The sequence below is a fragment of the Saccopteryx leptura genome, chromosome 2 (assembly GCF_036850995.1).
Source record: "Saccopteryx leptura isolate mSacLep1 chromosome 2, mSacLep1_pri_phased_curated, whole genome shotgun sequence".
Taxonomy (NCBI): Eukaryota; Metazoa; Chordata; class Mammalia; order Chiroptera; family Emballonuridae; genus Saccopteryx; species Saccopteryx leptura.
This window is the reverse complement of record NC_089504.1, coordinates 334144975-334166562: the sequence shown is the minus strand read 5'-3', so window position 1 is coordinate 334166562 and position 21588 is coordinate 334144975. Positions and strand designations below refer to the sequence as shown.

The window sequence follows — 21588 nt, the reverse complement described above, 5'->3', positions numbered from 1 at the left end:
GATAAGCTTGTATATGCAAAAACATATTTCCTGGCCTTGGCCGGTTGGCTCAGCGGTAGAGCGTCAGCCTGGCGTGCGGGGGAACCGGGTTCGATTCCCGGCCAGGGCACATAGGAGAAGCGCCCATTTGCTTCTCTACCCCCCCCCTCCGTCTTCTCTGTCTCTCTCTTCCCCTCCCGCAGCCAAGGCTCCATTGGAGCAAGGATGGCCAGGGCGCTGGGGATGGCTCCTTGGCCTCTGCCCCAGGCGCTAGAGTGGCTCTGGTCGCGGCAGAGCGACGCCCCGGAGGGGTAGAGCATCGCCCCCTGGTGGGCAGAGCATCGCCCCTGGTGGTCGTGCCGGGTGGATCCCGGTCGGGCGCATGCGGGAGTCTGTCTGACTGTCTCTCCCCGTTTCCAGCTTCAGAAAAAAAAAAAGAAAAAAACAAACAAAAAACAACAACAACATATTTCCTGAAAGAAGATTGAAGTGATAATGTTATAAACTGTGGAGCAGGATGGTTTTTACTTTTTATTCCTTTTAATGCTTTTTCAGTATTCTCGCCATGTGATGGAATTATGATTTTCGCCTTTATACTTCTCTGATTTTAAAATGTAATGAGTACTCCTTAATAGCTTTAAAATATGGTAGTAGAAAAAGAAAGGAAAATATTTAAAGCTTATTTTGTTCTTTTTTTTTTTTTTTTTTTTTGTATTTTTCTGAAGCTGGAAACGGGGAGAGACAGTCAGACAGACTCCCGCATGCGCCGGACCGGGATCCACCCGGCACGCCCACCAGGGGCGATGCTCTGCCCCTGGGGGGGGGGGGCGCTCTGCCGCAACCAGAGCCACTCTAGCGCCTGGGGCAGAGGCCAAGGAGCCATCCCCAGCGCCCAGGCCATCTTTGCTCCAATGGAGCCTTGGCTGCAGGAGGGGAAGAGAGAGACAGAGAGGAAGGAGGGGGTGGGGGTGGAGAAGCAAATGGGCGCTTCTCCTATGTGCCCTGGCCAGGAATCGAACCCGGGTCCCCGGCATGCCAGGCCGATGCTCTACCGCTGAGCCAACCGGCCAGGGCTGCTTATTTTGTTCTTTACAATTCTCAGTTCTGTTCTTCCTTTGATTGGCTTAAGAATTAAGTATATCTCTGGATTGTTCCAAAAGGATGAAATTTGAAAATAAACCCATTGGGTGCGTTAATGAGTAGAAAGAGCCCCTTAAGTTTTATCATAGGCTATTTGAAGTCATTTTATCTTATGATTATATTTTAATTTACAATTCTTTCTCATAAGATAAGGTAAAAGATGCAAGGAATAGTGATTTCATAGCACTGTTAGCCTACCACTGAATTGTTTTCATTTAAAAAATTTAGTTACTCTTCAGGAAACTGATTATAACATTGTTTTTACCTTTTGGCAGTTTGATTTCTTTTTTTTTTCTCACATCTGATTTCTTAAATAGCAGTTTTCTTGACAGAAGTTTATAATATGATGACAATACATAATTGGTTCAGTAAGATGAAATGTATAATATAATCAGCTTACGTTGAGACTGGATATTGATTTATTGCAGGATTATACACATGAATTCCATAAAACCAAAGCAAACTTTGTGGCAGTACGGGAAAGGGAGAATCTCATGGGATCAGTACGAAAGGATATTGAGTAAGTTACCTTTTATTTTATTTTGTAGGATGTTTGTTCAGATTTAGATTTAGAGTATAGCAAATTGAAAAGAATCATGGTTTAGATTTCAAGATTTCTCACTTCCATTCACTGTTCTTTAAACATTGCTGCAATAATATGGCCCTAGTTTACTTTGCTGATCTTAACTCCAGCTTCCCCAGCTTTATCATTGACTCCTGCCAAACTTGACTTCCCTGTCTTAATTCAAAGTCCATCTTAGATATCTTCATGAGTTTTTTTCTGATCTCCTACCACCCACGTTAAGAAGTATAACATTAGTAACTGAAACTCTCTTTGTTTTTCTTCCTGATTATTACCCATTTCTCTACCCTCTCCAGTGCCCCTACAGTTATGTATTCAGGAAGCTATCAAAGTAGTTTTTACTTTCCTGGAATCTGAAATATCTGTTTTTTCCAGATTTTATATAAACTTGTAGTCTTATGTAAAATTATTTATGGACTCAGCATTTTTATTCTGATCTCAATCCATAATTTTAAAGATTTATTCTTTTCTTACATCCCTTTACCTCACCTTCAATAATATATTCTAGTATTTCTTTGTTTTTGTTTTTTTTAATTCTTATTTATTGATTTTAATGAGAGAGGAAGGAAAAGAGAAAAAAACAGGAACATCAATCTCTTCCTGTATGTACCCTGACCCGGGATTGAACTGGCAACCTCTGCGCTTCGGGATGATGCTCTAACCAATTGAGCTGTCCAGCCAGGGCATATTCTGTCATTTCATATACATTTTGACATTTTTTTCACCACTGAACACAACTGACAAGGCGGAAGCCATTGGGCATCTAATTAAATCTGAGGACTTCCCACTTGGGCCTGTCATTGATGCCTACCTATCATTGTTGCTCTTGTGATAATTTTATGTATATATGTCATAAGTAAGTATGAAGCTTATGTTTCACAAACTGATGTAAGTCATGTGTGCTCTGAAAACATTTTCCTCGACACCATTTATTTTGTTGTAAAGGTTAGACAGTTTTGCAACAGAAATAAAGCAATACTCATTGCATTCAGAACTCTAACTCAGGATTTTCTAGCCATCAAAGTTATATTTCTACCTCTAGAAATTATCTTGGAAAAATAATTTTTACTATTTGTCTTGGTTTTAGCTATGTTTCTTTTATGGTTAGTCATAATGTACTTTTGTAACATACAGAAGTAAATAAACTAAACATTTTTGCCATAATTAAGAATTTTTGTGATATTTTTACTCTCAGGAACATGTAAATCTATTGCTTAATTTCTGTACAGTTTATTTATGTATATCTATTAAGGAATGCATTGAGGACCCTGTAGGGGACAGGCTTTAATATGTAGGCATTTAGTGTCCCCACAGCTTGTGGAAATTACTAGAATACAGCCCGTGTAAGAACTTGCTTTCTGACAGATGATCATGAAAGAAACATGTTCATCTGTTCATTAAACTATTTCCTAAATGCCAACCATGAGTAAAACACTATGCAGTCACAGTAAAAGATAGAAATGAAAAGACCAACTTGGCCTTTTAGTTTATAATCTAGGTGTTAGAGAGTAAGTAGTAAGGCACATAATCAAATCCATATGAGAATATAATTAATGAGATAAGATATAGAAGTGATAAGTGACATTTTCAAGTTTTTTGCAATTACATACCACTTTTTTGGTTTCATATAATCTTTTGGTATTTATAACAATTATTCTGTTTTATAAAAGTAGGTTCTAAGAGTCTTATCTACGATGGTTAACTGGCTAGTAAGTGATGGAATAAAGAATTAAATCCAAACCATCAGTCATCCAAGTCCTGTGTGTCCTTAGTTATAACATTCTGCTTTTCCTGGTGTTTTCTTTCCCTCTGTGCTCTGTGTATTAGCACTGCCTCTCAGCCAGGAGTTGAGTTTTAGCAGCGTGACCCTCTTTTGTCCTACTGCAGTATATGTGCCGTCACTTAAATGTTTAATTTTGTTTTTGATACTTTTATGGTAAGTAAAGAACAGAAATATGTAAGTGTTAATAGTAATGATACAAGACATATTGTAAAGTTCAACATGCTTAAGACTAAGATAGAAATCCTTAAGTATGCCGAAACTGGCAGATCTTTACCTTCATCTTGGTGCTCCTTAGGCTGTAGTTGGTGGACTGCATGTGCCATTGTGAAGGAACCATTCCATTTCAGTAGCTTTCCCACCCCATGTGCTATGTAATAATCTGTCCAAAGTTTTACTTCCACATGGAGAAAATAAAGATATAGGAGATAACAGACAAAGAAAGGAAAAATAAGATTTTTGATTGTTTAATAATGTTGGATTATATTGGTGAAAAATAATAAACTCTTAGGCCTAAATGAGAAAGAGACATTCATATTTATTTATAGTAGATGTCATTTTTAGAAAGCAATGAAAAGAAATGTGCATGTTAATTGTTCATTTAAAACTATGGAGAGGCTCAATTTGTCCACTTTGTATATTATATTACTAGAGTTAAGTCACTTAATCTTTTTTTCTTCTCTTTTTCTTTTTTTTTCTTTTTATTTGCAGTTATCTGCCAAAAAATATTCTTAAATGTTCTCTATTTTGTTCTAGGTCATATAAAAGTGGGTCTGGAGTAAACAACAGAAGAACTGAACTATTTTTGAAAGAACATGAGCACCTTCGAAAGTAAGTATTGCTGAATGTATGCATACTGTGTAGTTTCCCATACTTATTAATTTATTCACTTACAAGAAATTTTTATCGTGTTTATTATAGTAATTGCTTTATCACTGCTAATTCATTTAATTTTTTTGATTGACCCTGCTCAGTAGAAATGGAATTGCAACTGTTTTGACAATAATTAGGAAAGAGGCTGTCAATATAAAAATATCTACATTCACATCATTTAATTGTTATCTGAAATATGTCTTTTATTGCCTGTTTCTTTTTTCTTTAGCAAGTTTATTGCTCTAATACTTTTTCTACTTCTCTAGGTTATTAGTAATAATATTGATAATTTATGTTTGAATGGCCTGATAACTTTTACATATGTCAAGAAACATTAGAAAGAGTAAATAACTATTCAGCAAATCCACAAAAAATCTTATTTTCTAAGAATGCAAAAGAAAATGCCTAAAAACTTAGATGAACTATATATATATATCTATAACTATATATAGTTATATGTAGATATTATCCATCTATCTAGGTATATAGTTATAGAGATATATTTTAAAGCTAGTCACCATACTCTGTCTCTACTTCATCTTTTTTTTCTTTGATATATACTGATTTCTTTAATTATTTTCTCTATATTTTGTTATAGAACTTAAGGATCAGAAAATTATCTCTTTGAGCTCAGCCTCTGAGCATGTGAGCAGCTAGTATGCATGATAGTTAAATGTAATGAATTATGTTGATATTTGCTGCTGAATGTCAAACTAGTCATGTTTATATGAGCTTAGTGTACTGTTCTATTTATTTTTCTTTAAGGATTACCACTTAAATATGAACTCTTGAAATCAGAACTTAGAAAGATCAAGAACTTTTTAAAAGTCTGGCTGCTTCTAGTGTAGATAGTTTTTAGTGTTCTTTCTTAATCTGTTGAATATTATTGATTGGCACAAGGGGGCAGTCTTTCCTACAGTATGTTTAGTTTGTAGTTATTCATAGGTTTGGTGGTTCATTTTATATTTGATAAAGACCACCATAAAGAGAATTTTTGCATTACATTTTAAAGTATATTAATTTATTCTTGGCATACAGAATAATTTAAGGAATAAGATTCTGAAGTAGCACAAAATAAGGATTAGATTGAATTGGTGTTTTTTTATTGCCTCAAAAAAAAATTAAACAGATGCAGTAGTTTAATTACTTTAAGAATGATTTGTTATTGAAAAGAATATATCAGTAATTATATACATTAATATCCTTTATTTCATTATTTCAGAACACATTGTCTATTATGAATTATATATGAAAACTTGCAGTTTTGCATTATTTTAGTAATGCAGAGATAGCCTTTTAGGAGTTTGATACTGCCCAGTTTACTGGAAAAGATACAATAATTCAGGGACACACAGCTTAAATTATTTAAGGTTATAGAAATGGCAAGAAGATTAGAAATCAAAAGATATTTTCTGTTTTTGTTTCTCAGACAATATTATATATACTTATATTCCTTTTAGCATTCTTGTGAGAAAGTTTGTATGTGCTCATTTTATACAGAGAGAACCTGAAATAGGATGAAGTTGAATGGAATATTAGCTAATGAATTTGGGGAATTACTGAGGCTAAAAACAAGGGCTTAGTCGTTGCTCTCAATATTAGAACACAGAACTTCTGAATACGTTTTTTATTTTTATTTGAGAGAGAGAGGAAGGGAGTGGGACCACTGGCTGGGGGAGAGAGAGGGATCGGCAGAGAGAAGCATCAACTCGCTGTTACATTTAGTTGTGGACTCATTGGTTGGTTCTTGTATGTGCCCTGACCGGGGACATATTAGCATTGTAATAATACACTTAGGTATAAATATGTCCATGAATGAGTAAAGAATTATTCTCAGTTGGAGGCCTACAATATTTTTTATGACCTGTCTTCAGCTATGTTTAGACTACTGATATTTTGAAATTTTTTAATTCAGCAGCCTTGTTATTTGGGTGATTCAAAGTTGTAATTGTGGAAATATTTTAGGTAGGCATTTGAAAAACATTAATAATGATTTCACTTTTTGTTTCATGATTTTTAGCTGCATTTCCTAGAGGTCACGTGGCTAATACACTGCTCACAAAAAGTAGGGGATATTTTATTGCTTCATGTTCATTTTGAAATATCCTCTAATTTTTGTGAGCAGTTAGAGATTCAAACCCAGGTCCTCAGATTGTGTTGCTTCTACAATTCTGCACTGCCGCTCAACGATGGTTCTGTGGAATCTACTTCACAGAGTTGCTAAGTTAGTGTATATAAAAGGCTTTGTAAACTGTGAGGCATTTCTGTATAAAGCAGAACATAATGAGGGTTACAAGAGTAAGAAAAGCAAATAGTAAAGAAGAAAACCTTTTACTGTATGTACACTGTCGATTTACATTTCTTAGATAGAATTTGAAATACTTTTGATGCCAGAATAATCTTTGTGAAATGAAATTCTAATTTTATTAACTTATATAAAAGGACTATGAACATACTTTAAAAATATGAGACATAATGATGACCATAATTTAGTGACCTTTAGAAGGAGTGATTTTTTTTAAATCCCAAAAGTTTTTGGTATAGTTGTATGTAGTATATTATTTACTAAATATCATCTGATTTCATTAAACACTGATCATACTATAACATCTATGAATGGGATAACATAGTAGACTCTCAGCATTCAAGATTTGACTTTAGCTTTCTTAATTATTTATGAACCCTAAAGGATTCATGGTGTATAATTTTGTTGAGAAACAAACTTGAATGTTATGTGTTATGAAACTGGCACTGGGGAAGTCAGTTGGCTAATGAGTACATCTAACCTATCTGGACAACAAGATTTATACTTCAGCCTCACTTCTACCTTCATATTTGCTGTTTGTTGTTATTTACTTGGTAACTACCATAAAATACTTTGTAACATGCATATCTATACTTTTTTTCTTTGTGAAACATTATTTCAAGGAGAAAACAATTATAAAGTAATACTAGTGAGGTGATACTAAGAAAGCAGTGCTCTTTAAATAGAAAAATGGAAAGCTAATGGAAGAAACTATATGTAATAGTAGTAGTAGCCATAAACTTGGGACTATGCAAAGATTTTGAGATTGAGCCCTTATATATATCAGGGGTCATTTATATTAAAGGAATTGAATTTTTTTGCCTGTGAGAACTGGTAGCATTTGATTATTTCACTCTGTATTTATCATTCCATTCATGGAGTAAATCACATTATCAAAGTTCCATTTGTCTCAAGTGGTACAACTGTCTGCCATATTGAAATAGAAGACAAAGCAATTAGTATTACCCTGAGCATACTTTGCTTATTTTTTATATTCATTTGATAATGTCCAATTTTACAAAGTAGAAATGACAGAGTTAGGAGCTTTTATACAGCCCTCATTTTCCTTCACTTGGAACTGTAGTGAAATTAAGTTCATCTTCAGCTGGTACATGGCTTTGTTAAAGAGTAAAACTTGACTCACAGGTGCTCGCTATTGGGAGGAATTTTCTCTCCCCAGATATGTGTTATTCATGAAGGATATCTTTCAAGACACCCTTGGATAGTATCAAACCATGTATATACTATCTTTTTTCCTATACATACCTATAGTAAAGTGTAATTTATAAGTTAGTCACAATAAGAGATTTACAACAATAACAACTAATAAAACAGAACAGTTAAAACAAAATAAAAGTTATATATGTGGGCCCTGGCCGGTTGGCTCAGCGGTAGAGCGTCGGCCTGGCGTGTGGGGGACCCGGGTTCGATTCCCGGCCAGGGCACATAGGAGAAGCGCCCATTTGCTTCTACACCCCCCCCCTTCCTCTCTGTCTCTCTCTTCCCCTCCCGTTTTGCAGTTTGAAGTACAATAGCAAAACCAACACACATTTCTTTCTTTTTAACAATTTCACAAGTAGAAGATTTGTTGTTACCATAGATATTAGCAACTTCAGCATACAATTTATTTTCTTTCCTTATTAAGTTGAGAACTTTCACATTTTCACTTAAGGTTTTTTTCTGGCATATCTGAATTGCCAGCGTTATTACTGTTGCACTTTGGGGTCATTATTAAGTAAAATAAGGTCTACTTGAACACAAGCCCTGTGACACTATGACAGTCAATCTGATAACCAAATGGCTACTAGAAGACTGATGGATGAGTAGTACATACAGCGTGGATCTGCTGGACAAAGGGATAATTCACATCCCAGGTGGGACAGAGTGGAACAACGCAAGATTTCATCATGCTACTCTGTGTGCAATTTAAAACTTATGAATTGTTTGTTTCTGGAATTTTCCATTTAATATTTTTGGATCATGGTTGACCATTGGTAACTGAAACCACAGAAAGTGAAACCATGGATAAGGGGGAACAACTGTATATATCCTCCTCATTCTCTGGAAGTTTATAAGGATTATTTCAGTGTTAATTCTGATTGCTATTTTATTACTCCAAGAAGTGTCTTATTTATTTATTCATTTATTAACTATTAAGGAGTGTCTTCTGTGTGCCGGGTATTGTACTAGACCAGTGATGCTCAAACTTTTTGAAGTCAGGGTGCATTTAAAATCTTACAAATAATTGTAGGCGCACTATATACAAATTTCTGAGAAATATGTTATAATAATTAAGTCAAATAGTAAAGAAAAAATATAAAGTGCAAGTGTGCTTTTTTTATGGTAATTAAATGAAATAAATATGACAAAATTAAATTTATTCTGACATTAAAAACATTTTTATGTTACATTTTTTTGAGTTACGCTTTCTGGAATTTTTAAAAGTTCAAAAATTTAAAAGTGACAAAAATGTTATCTGTATATATATAGATAGATACATTCTTAGTAAGTTTTAGTAAATTCGGCAGGTCCCGGCACAAATGTATTTTTTCATTCTTGTGTTTATGAGAAACATGAGCCTTATGTGTCCTAGCGATTTCTTCAGTGTTTGGGCATATATTTGACAGGCAAACTCTCATTTCCTCATCAATACACTGAAGAATTCCTGTCTTTTTACTCTTAATTGTGTTGAGTGCAGAAAACCCCCACCATACATATCATGTTAACTTGACACCAAACCAAGGGTACAAGAAACTTGCCTCCAGTCTTTCGGGGGAACATGGCGGGTAGTGTAAACAATCCAGCACCACAGCTTAACAGCCTTTTGCAACCTAATCAGACAGGTGAGGTGGGGGGTTGGGCAGACTGTCAGCCTACAGCCAATTCCCCACACCTCTGTCTCCCAAAACTCTAAACTCCAAAAACCATGTTGGTTTTTTGGTCCCCAACGGGCACATATTTCTCTGGAATACCATAGAGTGCACCTGGAAATCTTCTAGGGCGCACACTTTCAGAACCACTGTACTAGACTCTAGGGCAGGAGTCGGGAACCTTTTTGGCTGAGAGTGCCATGAACGCCAAATATTTTAAAATGTAATTCCGTGAGAGCCATACAATGAACCATGTACGTTATGCATTATCCAATAAAAATTTGGTGTTGTCTCGGAGGACAGATGTGATTAGCTCCAGCCACTCGCAACCATGAACATGAGCGGTAGGAAATGAATGGATTGTAATACATGAGAATGTTTTATATTTTTAATGTTTTTTTTTTGTTTGTTTTTTAAGATTTGTCCGTGAGCCAGATGCAGCCATCAAAAGAGCCACATCTGGCTCGCAAGCCATAGGTTCCCAACCCCTGCTCTAAGGAATAAATGATGAATCAAATTCAGTCTCTACTCCATGGGAACTTATTCTGGTTAGAGAAATAATAAACATATAATTATGATATCCTGTGAAAGATTTTATTTTTAAAATTTTTTTTTTAATTTTTATTTTTTTATTATTTTTTATTCATTTTTAGAGAAGAGAGAGAGAGGGAGAGAGAAGAGAGACAGAGAGAGAGAGAGAGAAGGGGGGAGGAGCTGGAAGCATCAACTCCCATATGTGCCTTGACCAGGCAAGCCCAGGGTTTCGAACCGGCGACCTCAGCAGTTCCAGGTCGACGCTTTATCCACTGCGCCACCACAGGTCAGAAAGATTTTATTTTAAAAAGCATTAAATGAGATAATGTATATGGAAACACTTAAATTTTGCAAATTTAAGACATTTTCCTCTGACCCTGGCTGGTTTGCTCAGTGGATAGAGCATAAGCCCACCATGCAGATGTCCCAGGTTTGATCCCCAATCAGGGCACACATGAGAAGTGACCATCTGCTTCTCCTCCCCTCTCTTTCCCCTTTCTCTCCCCTTTCTCTTTGTCTCCCCCTCTCATAGCCTGTGTCTTGATTGGTTCCAGCATTGGCCCCTGGCACTGAGGATAGCTCAGTTGATTCAAGCATCGGCCTCAGACAGGGGTTGGTGGGTGGATCCCAGTCAGGGTGCATGCAGGAGTCTGTCTCTCTATCTCCTCTCCTCTCCTCTCACTTAAAAAAGGAAAAGAAAAATAATATTTTTACTCCAGTGCATATTACAATGTCTGGCATATCTTAAATGCTTATATAGTCTTGAGTGAGCTGATGGAGAGCAAAGAGCTGTGAAAACATAATATAAAGAGGAATTGCTTCTGCCTGGATGTATACATGGTATGGAGAAGGCTTTACAATGGTTGTGACTTTTGAGCTAGACTTTGAAATATAAGCAATTTTTTTAAAGAATTTATTCATTTTAGAGAGAAGGGGAGAGGAGCAGAAAGCATCAACTCCCATATGTGCCTTGACCGGGCAAGCCCAGGGCTTCAAACTGGCGACTTCAGCATTCTAGGTCGACACTTTATCCACTGTGCCGCCACAGGTCAGGCTGAAATATAAGCAATTTATGTTTGAAATCGGGAAAGGAGTTTACAGAGCATGAGAGAGACTATGAGACATAAAAGTGCTTTAATCTAGGTCAACCACATATCTGTAGGTTATACAGTTTACAAGATACTTTTGTTTACATTATCTCTTTTGAGACTTATGACAACCCCATGAGGCAAGTTTCTACAGCCAAGTGCTTGAGCCTTGACTACAACTTGGGTTCTAGGGCAGGCATGGCCAACATATGGCCCACGTAATGAGTTTATGTGGCCCGCAATTAAATTTTTAATACTCTCTGCTACTTTAAAATCTCAGCTGCTCAGAAGCAGAAGCATCTTTGATTATTGGAAATCGAGATATTTAAGAGGATAGTGATACGCAGAAAAGAATGCCACGTGTGACTAATCTAGGGTTAACTTCCAATAATTGGTCGAATGGATTCACGATACTTCTTTATTTTTTTAAAAAATTCCATTATAAAGATTTACAACTTTTGTACTTGTCTGTACTCGATATGAACTGTTTGACGTTTAGCGGCGATGTGAAACCCACATTCTTAGGCGGAGTTTGGGTGCCAGTGCGCACCCAAGGTCAAAAAATTGGTTATTTTTGTGGTCAGGTGTGCCGAATCATGTGGCACTGTAGCATAGACAATAGCTGCAGTTTATAACTGAAAACGTGTCGAGGCTGTTTGTAAAACGAAATAATTGTTTTATTTGCAATATAACCCCTTCAAGCTCATTCTATTAATTAAATATTGTTCTGATTGATTGCGATAGTTTGGATATTTATACGGTATGTAATTATATTTTTATTAAAATAATTATATTGAAATTTTTTCACTTACATTTATTCATAAAAAATTACATAATAAAATTTTGTTTACTTAAATGAATTGTTTTTGTATTTAATTTTTTTTTTTTTTTTGTATTTTTCTGAAGCTGGAAACGGGGAGAGACAGTCAGAGACTCCCGCATGCGCCAGACCGGGATCCACCTGGCACGCCCACCAGGGGTGATGCTCTGCCCACCAGGGGGCGATGCTCTGCCCCTCCGGGGCGTCGCTCTGCCATGAACAAAGCCACTCTAGCGCCTGGGGCAGAGGCCAAGGAGCCATCCCCAGCGCCCGGGCCATCTTTGCTCCAGTGGAGCCTTGGCTGCAGGAGGGGAAGAGAGAGACAGAGAGGAAGGAGGGGTAGGGTGGAGAAGCAAATGGGTGCTTCTCCTATGTGCCCTGGCTGGGAATTGAACCCGGGTCCCCCGCATGCCAGGCCGACGCTCTACCGCTGAGCCAACCGGCCAGGGCTTATTTAACATTTTTTAATATTAATATTTCATCCGGCCTGGGGGCAAAAACTGTTGGCCATGCCTGTTCTAGGGTATAAGAGAGACTAAGTAGTCATTTTATTCTTTATAGTTTCATGAATGTCATGATTGATAATATTACTGAATTTTTCTAATTATATTTATTAAAGAATTGTTTTCTGAATTGTAAGTATGTGAAGGAAATATAATGAAAAATAGAGTTCCATTTTTATTTATCTAAGCTGATTGGCTTATATTGATACACAGTTATTTTTTAGAAGTTTTTAGAAACAAATTAGAAATTGCTTACTTAATATTTCATAGGTTCTTTATGATTCAGGTAGTTTTTCAGGATTTTCATTTTTTTATACCATTTTTTAAGAACAGCAAATGGCTACTGTGATTCCCCACATTCATTCTTAAGCTTTCTGCTTCTGCTATAGTTGAACAAACAGTGTACATTTTAAAAATTTATTTGTACCAAAATGTTTGGTTAAAATACTTTGCAGAAGGAAGAAAAGAAACAAAAACTTCTTCCCCATTTAAACTTGCATTTATGTTATCGTAATCAAGAAGACGGTGTGGCATTGTTGAAAGAATACACAAGTAGATCAAAGAACAGAATAGAGAGTCCAGAAATGGACCTACACAATCAACTGATCTTTGACAGAGAATTAAAGGCAATTAATTGGAAAAATGATAGCCTTTTCAACAAATGGTGCTAGATTTCTTCTTCCATCTTTGTTTTTCTGTATTTTCCAAATATTATCTGTAAAATAAAATTCTGTTAAGCATTAAAACAGGCTTTTGTATCCTACTGCAGCTTCTTCATTTAACAGACCTTAAGGGTCTTGTTGGGTAACTTTATGAGGAAGACTGGATCACCATAATGCTAGATGTAAATGATTGGTTGATAATAACCTCGTCAACTGCAGTTTACAAAGGGATCAGTTTAAAATTTTTATTATGTACTTATTTCTTTTCTCCTTTACTTGCTTACATATTTACTTGTTAATGCACTTATTCACCTACTCTTAAAATTTAAAAGAAGATTCCAGTTAGATGTTATCTAAGTGATTTTGCCAAGTTCTGATATTTTGTTGGTTTAAATTGCTTTACAATAGAGACTTGAAATCCCATTTCTATTCTTGCAGTTTGTGCCATTTTCAGTGTGTATATATATTGGTGAGATGAAATATTTTTTAAAAGAATTATTTAAAAGTGGCTTTTATGATTCCTGGTACCATAATTGGTGATGAATTTAGTTTATGGTTTACAGCTAGTTTAAATTGGTCTGGAAAGAAACATAAACTTGTTGCTTAATTACAGCTGCTAGATGACTTTATGGGATAGCCCTGGGCTGTTAGGAAGTACTTGTGTAAGAAGGATAATTTCACTTGATTATATATTTTATGTCCCAAAGGAAAGTAATTTTACATTCAAGTTTTACTTGATTGTGCCATTTTTATGGAGCCTCTCTGTTGTTGTTGCATTGTATTCATAATATCCCAGATGCTCTTAATGAAAGGTGTTTACTTAGTGGAGGTCTTAGCCAAATAAGTAAGGAGTTGGAGACTTTTGGCAATCTGAAAAGAAAATTTAATTTCACTGGCCTTCCTTTGTTTATGCCACTGTATAAACTAAGGATACTGGGGGCAAGGGGGTCTTCTTCCTCCATTGGGTAGGATATTTGGGATTATAATTTTAGTTTTCTTTATAAGTAGAGCCTCTTAGGTTGGTTTCCTTTTCAGGTGAATTCAGCAAACTATTTTCTTTGACTGCAGTTCAGATGGTACTGTAAAATTTCTGTAGTATAAAGATACATTGTCAATTTCAAATATATAAAATGACTTATCTTCATGAAAATTTATCCTTTTAAGAAAACATTGAAAATTAGTTTTATTCAAAAAAGAAACGGAGGCATGAGTATTTGCTTTATAAGATTTTTAATATGATTCATGTAAGTAGAATAGTCTTATTACATTTAAAATATGATTTTCCCTGTCTGGCTGCTCAGTAGATAGAGCGTCAGCCTGACATGCAATCATCTTCCCCAGTCAGAACACACATGAGAAATTACCATCTGCTTCTCTTCCCCTCCTTCTCTCCCTTCTATCTCTCTTCCACTCTTCCAGCCAGTGGCGCTCAATTGGTTCAAGTGTTGGTCCCACGCGCTGAAGATAGCTAGGTTGGTCCAAGTGTCGGCTTCAGCTACTGAGGATAGCTTGGTTTCATCAGCCCCAGATGGAGGTTGCTAGGTGGATCCCAGTTGGGGTACATGTGGGAGTCTGTCTCTCTTATCTCCCCTCCTCTCACTTAAAAATTAATTAATTAATTAAAATATGATCTAAATTGGTCAAAATGTCATTTTCAGAAAGCATACCTTTTAAGGAAAGTACTCATTATATAAGGGTTATATCTGTGTACCACAAACAATGTCAAAGAATTTTCTATCTATGTAATATAGAGAAGTGTTCCTTAGTGGCCATTTCAACCTCACTCTTCAGGAACATTGTTTTTGAAAACAAAATATAATGGGTTTATTTTCTAACCAATTGTGTTAAATCTGTATGTCAGTTTGGGGAGAGTTGACCAAATCTTTAGTTGAATCTTCGAATCTATGCACATAGTATGTGTCTTCGTTTATTTAGATATTCTTTGATTTCATCAGCATTTTGTAGTTTTCAGCATACAAGTTCTATATCAGTTTAGATTTACACTTAAGTATTTCTTTTTTTGAGCAATTATAAATGGTATTGTATTTTAAGTTTATTGTCTATATGTTTGTTGCTAGTATAGATGCTTTGTGACTTACAATGGGGTAATGTTCCTCATAAATTGAAAATCTCCTAAATCAAAAAGTACATTTAATGCACCTAACCTACTGAACAACATAGTTTAGCCTAGCTGGTTTCTACTGAATGTGTATCACTTTCTCAATATTGTAAAGATGAAAAATCATAAGTCAAATCATTGTAAGTCAGAGACTCCCAGTGTATAGAAGTACAGTTGATATTTGCTGGTTTATTTGTATCCTGTGGCTTTGCTGAACTCACTTATTTGTTGTAGGAGTTTTTATATAGACAGTCATGTTATTTGCAAATAGAGACAGTTTTATTTCTTTCCAATTTGTATACCTTTTATTTCTTTTTCTTGCTTCATTGTATTGGCTAGAACTGCCAGCATTATGTTAAATAGGAGTGGTAAGAATTGATTTCCTTGCCCTTTTCCAAATCTCAGGGGGAAATGTTTAGTCTTTTACTTTTAAGTACAATGCTAGATGTAAGTTTTTGTAGATGTTCTCTATCAAGGTGAGGAAATATCTCTTTATTTCTATATTTCTGAGAACGTTTTTCATGAATGGGTATTTGGATTTATCAAATGCTTTTTAACTTGTTAATATGGTGGATTACAGCCTGACCAGGCAGTGGTGCAGTGGGTAGAGCATTGGACTGGGATGCAGAGGACCCAGGTTCGAAACCCCGAGGTTGCCGGCTTGAGCACAGGCTCTTCCAGCTTGAGTGCAGGGTTGCTGGCTTGAGCGTGGGTTCATAGACATGTCGTTGGCCTGAGTTCAAACGTCACTGGCTTGAAGCCCAAGGTCTCTGGCTTGAGCAAGGGGTCACTCACTCTGCTGTAGCCTTTGGTCAAGGTAGATGAGAAAGCAATCGATGCTGCAGTGAAAAATTGTTGCTTCTCATCTCTCTCCCTTCCTGTCTGTCTGTCCCTATCTGTCCTTGTCTCTGACTCTGTCTCTGTCAAAAATGTGTGTGTGTGTGTGTGTGTGTAGTGGATTACATTGATTGATTTCTGAATATTGAATCAGCCTTGCATCCCTGGGGTAAATCCTACATGATGTATAATTCTTTTTATATACTGCTGATTCTGTTTTAGATTTTGGAAATCATGATTACCAAGTTAATTTTATTTGTTTCAAGAACTTGTTAAGGAGCCCTTTACTTGATTATTAAGATAATATTTGAATGATTGTGGGAAAGGAGAGGAAGACTGAAGAAAGTATAGGAACAATTATGGGTGATAAGCTGAGATTTGGTTTAGTTTCCCCAAAAAGGAAGGAGCTTTAAGATATAAATACTTCTCACTCTCCTGCCCTCTTCTCTCCTCTTTCTATAAAATCAATAAATAAAATCTTTATAAAAAATAGATTTAAGGTAACAAATAAAATATGAAAATTATGAATATTAAATTTATTTCAGAGTCCAGAATCTTCAGATGCTTTCAAAAGTCCGGGTATTCTGTTTAATAAATCGTTGGAAAGTTAATCTACCTAGAAAATATAGGCAAATTAAGTACAGGTTTTAAATGTGCTTTTAATAATTCTAGAATTTGAATTTTCTTTTTACTGCAGCTCAGATCGTCTAATAGAAGAAACAATAAGGTAGGAATATTTTTTTTATTTTTATTTTTTTTCCTTGAAATGAGAAGTGGGGAAGCAGACAGACAGACTTCTGCATGCGCCTGACCAGAATCCACCTGGCATGCCTACCAGAGGCGATGCTCCACCCATCTGGGGCATTGCTCTGCTACAATCGAAGTCTTTCTAGCCCTGAGGTGGAGGCCATGGAGCCATCCTCAGCGCCTGGGCCAACTTTGCTCCAGTGGAGCATTGGCTTCAGGAGGGGAAGAGAGAGACAGAGAGGAAGGAGAGGGGGAGCGGTGGAGAAGCAGGTGGACACTTCTCCTATGTGCCCTGACCAGGAATTGAACCAGGGACTTTCACATGCCCGGCCAACGCTGTACTGCTGAGCCAACCGGCCAGGGTAGGAATAATTTTTTGTTTTACCTCATTGTGATTTCTGTGCACATAAATGAACATATCAGATCAACCCAAAACTGAGTTAAAATTAATTCATTCATTTTCCTTAAAGATGAGGACTTAATTAGATCATAATGTACTTTTATTATATTTTTCCCTTGTAAAAAACATCGGAAGCCCAAAATATTTGTTTTCAGGATTACTAGAGTTAGATTCTTTTACCTAGGATGATTTTTCTGATTAATTTATACCCGGTTTTTGCAACATCAATCTTTTTATTCTCATTTTTAAATGGAAAACGGTCTTAAACCTGTGATTTGGTAAATGTCTTTCTTATACCATGTATGTAAACTTGGATTCAGTAGCTGTAGAAAATATTTAATATTTGTAATATTGAAGTAGTTTCTTGCTTAGAGTAGGGATGCTTATTTTTAGGTTTGAATTGCTTAATTCTCTAGGTGTAGTGAATTTTTAAATACCTATTTTAAGTAAGAAAACAAGTTAACTAGGTATGGTCTCTGCACTTTAGAATTTAGCAATGTAGAAAGCATTGTTTCTCAGGAAAGGTAGACTGAAACACAGGGAAGCAACGAACATTGATATTCTTACCTTAGGCCTTGGTGTATTGCTCAAGTGCTTTCCATGCTTTATTTAATCTCCTAATAACCGATGAGATAGACACTTACCTTCAAAACAGAAAAAGAAATTAAGGTAAGTAATATACCTCTGGTCCATTACTAATAAATAGTATTGAAGATTCAATTCCTCAAGTCTGAGTCTCTTGAACCCTAGAACCAAAGCTCTATCTAAACCACTACTATATTTAACATCTTGTAGAAAGATTACAAGCTTAGAAGTGTGATTTGGATTGAAACCTGGCTGTGCTATTATTAATTAGATATCTGTTCTTGGGTAAATTACTTGGGGCTTTCATTTTCTTGTGTTTAAAAACATGGGATTGATGATAATACCTACTATAAAAGATTGTTGTGAGGCCCTGGCCGGTTGGCTCAGTGGTAGAGCATCGGCCTGGTGTGCAGAAGTCCCGGGTTCGATTCCCGGCCAGGGCACGCAGGAGAGGCGCCCATCTGCCTCTTCATCCTCCCCCTCTCCTTCCTCTCTGTCTCTCTCTTCCCCTCCCGCAGCCGAGGCTCATCGGAGCAAAGATGGCCCTGGCGCTGGGGATGGCTCCTTGGCCTCTGCCCCAGGCGCTAGAGTGGCTCTGGTCGCAACATAGCGACGCCCCAGAGGGGCAGAGCGTAGCCCCCTGTTGGGCGTGCCGGGTGGATCCCGGTCGGGCGCATGCGGGAGTCTGTCTGACTGTCTCTCCCGTTTCCAGCTTCAGAAAAATACAAAAAAAAAAAAAAAAAAAGATTGTTGTGAAGATTAAAGATGATATGAGTAAAATAGTAAGTACAGTGCCTGGACAATACTAGGAAATCTGTAACTGGTAGCTTATTATTAATACATGTTTTTTACTTTTTATTTAGATATATTTCAGATTTCATAAGAGTTCCAGTAGTACAAAGAATTCCCATATATCCTTTATCTAGATTTCCCAAATGTTATTTTTTAAAATTTATTTATTGATTTTATAGATAGAGCAAGGGAGAGAGAGAGAGGAGAGGAGAGAAACATCGATTTGTTGTCCCACTTATTTATGTATTCATTGGTTGATTCTTGTATGTGCTCTGACAGGAATTGAACCGCAATCTTGGCATGTTGGGACAACCCTCTGACCAACTGAGCTACCTGGCCAGTGCCCAAATGTTAACATTTTGCCATACTTGCTTTTGCACAATTTTTTTTTTTTTTTCGTTCTGAAGCTGGAAACGGGAAGAGACAGTCAGACAGACTCCCGCATGCGCCCGACCGGGATCCACCCGGCACGCCCACCAGGGGGCGATGCTCTGCCCCTCCGGGGCGTCGCTCTGCCGCGACCAGAGCCACTCTAGCACCTGGGGCAAAGGCCAAGGAGCCATCCCCAGCGCCCGGGGCCATCTTTGCTCCAATGGAGCCTTGGCTGTGAGAGGGGAAGAGAGAGACAGAGAGGAAGGAGGGGGGGTGGAGAAGCAAATGGGCGCTTCTCCTATGTGCCCTGGCCAGGAATCGAACCCGGGTCCCCCGCACGCCAGGCCAACGCTCTACCGCTGAGCCAACCGGCCAGGGCCATTTTTTTTTTTTTTTAAAGCAAGAGAGAGACAGGAAGGGACAGAGATGAGAAGCATCAGCTCATAATTGTGGTACCTTAGTTGTTCATTGATTGCTTTCTTATATGTGCCTTGACCAGGGGGCTCCAGCCAAGCCAGGGACCCCTTGCTCAAGCCAGCAACCTTGGACTCAAGCCAGCAACCATGGGGTCATGGGGTCTCTGAACCCATGTACAAGCCAGCAACCCCATGCTCAAGCTGGTGAGCCCACATTCAAGCCTGATGAGCGTGTGCTCAAGCCGGTGACCTCAGGGTTTCAAACCTGAGTTCTCAGCATCCCAGGTCAATTTTCTATCCATTGTGCCACCACCTGGTCAGGCCACAATTATTTTTCTGAACTACTTGAAAATAAGATGCAGAGCTATTCCTATTTACTTCTAAATATTTCAGTGTTCATATCCTACATATTTATTTATATTGATATGGACTCTATTCAATAGGTTTTAATGTTTCTGTTAATAATAATCTTAATAAATTATAATCTTTTATAATAGTTATATCTTGGAATTTTGTTTATATTTCATGCACCTGGGTTTTTCACCTAAATTTAGTTGTCACAGAATTGCCTAATTGTCAATGGAAGCATCTCCTGTGGTGCTTTCCCTTCCATCAGAACTTGAAATCAGATCACATTTTGCCAGATTTCTAGGTTTCCCTATAATGCTTTTCCTTTTTTACTTCCTTTTATTTCATTTTTCTGCTTGATCTTCTAGGGCCAGGCTGCCTTAATTAAGCTTTTAAATTTAAAGCTGGCTTATTTAAAGCTGGTATATGAGTATAAAACTTTGGAATACTTCATAGGATAGGATAATTTGAAAACCACTGCTACTATTATTTTGCTAATTAAAAAGCAAAAAAAGTGGTAGAGCTTTGACCTGGTGTGTGGATGTCCCCAGTTGGATTCCCAGTCAGGGCACACAGGAGAAATGACCATCTGCTTCTCCACCCCTCCTCCCTCCCTCCTCTCTCTCTCCCCCTCCTCCTCCTCCCTTTTTCTCCCTTCTCTCTCTCTCTCTCTCTCTCTCTCTCTCTCTCTCTCTCTCCCTCCCTCTCTCCCTGTCTCTTTCTGTCTCTCTCTCGCATCTGTGGCTCCATTGGTTCCAGTGAGTTGGCCCAGCACTGAGGATGGCTCTGTGGCCTCCCCTCAGGTGCTAAGAATAGCTCAGTTGCTGAGCTATGGAGCCATACCCCACATAGGCAGAGCGTTGCCGTGTATGGGGCTTGCCAGGTGGATCCCAGTCATGGCACATGCAGCAGTCTGTTTCTGCCTGATCTCACTTAATAAAATAAAATAAAATAATCAAAAAACATGTAATTAGGAGGTCTCGTATTTTACTAGTTCCCTTTGTGTTAAAATAAGATATCACAAGTGAGATTTCACTGACTAGAAAGCTAGTTATGATTACTTATGAATACTATAACATTTTTAAGTGTCAAATTATTTTTACATATTCTGTATATAAAAATTTACTTTCTCCTTTTGGAGATAACATTTTAAAATAAGTACACAGTTGATTATAAACTTTATCAATTTACTGAAAAGAACTAATATTTTCAATATTTATAAATTCTTAAGCTTTAAATGTATAGCTAGTATTGTCTTTTGTTGAAAAATGTGTCAGAGTAATTCACAAAACAGGTAAGAAAGTTGAAGTTCCAGTAAGCACATCAATGATTTATCACTTTAAAAGCGTTATATATTATTTGGAGCTTATGTTTTGCCTTTTAGTATTTGACCCTTGAAATAACAGCCTACATTTCACTCAGCTTGGCTTCAAGTGATGTTACGAGATGGGAAAGTATGTCTAGATTTACTTTGTGTGGTACTAGAAATCATGCATATTCAACAGGATAATATAATGTATGTTGATAATATCCATTCTCCAAGGAATACAAAGTGCTTTGCAGAAATTATTTTTTAATCTTCTCTATCTACTTCTGTGTCAAAGTGCATGGGAGTTGGTGATAATCACAGTTTAAAAAACAGAGGCATATATGATTCAAAGATTGGCCTCAGATTACTCAGCCCAGTTTGAGTTCTGTTACTAGACCATAATATCAATTTTTAAATACATACCTTATAAAGTAAATTTATTTTCAAACAACCACATTTTAAAATGTATCATATGCTGTTATAGATGTACACTTAAACTGAAATATTATGAATAAGAATTAATGAC

The 21588-nt window shown here is 36.9% G+C and overlaps 1 protein-coding gene across 2 annotated transcripts in view; it reads left to right on the top strand.

Moving 5' to 3' along the window:
* The window catches only part of GOSR1 (golgi SNAP receptor complex member 1), a 49183-nt gene that overhangs the window by 15566 nt on the left and 12029 nt on the right, over positions 1–21588 (top strand). For both annotated transcript variants that reach the window (XM_066363583.1, XM_066363582.1), the window contains exons 5-7: positions 1548–1639; positions 4239–4313; positions 16791–16820. In XM_066363583.1, the coding sequence (XP_066219680.1) occupies positions 1548–1639; positions 4239–4313; positions 16791–16820 (197 nt within the window). The remainder of the gene's footprint in view (positions 1–1547; positions 1640–4238; positions 4314–16790; positions 16821–21588) is intronic.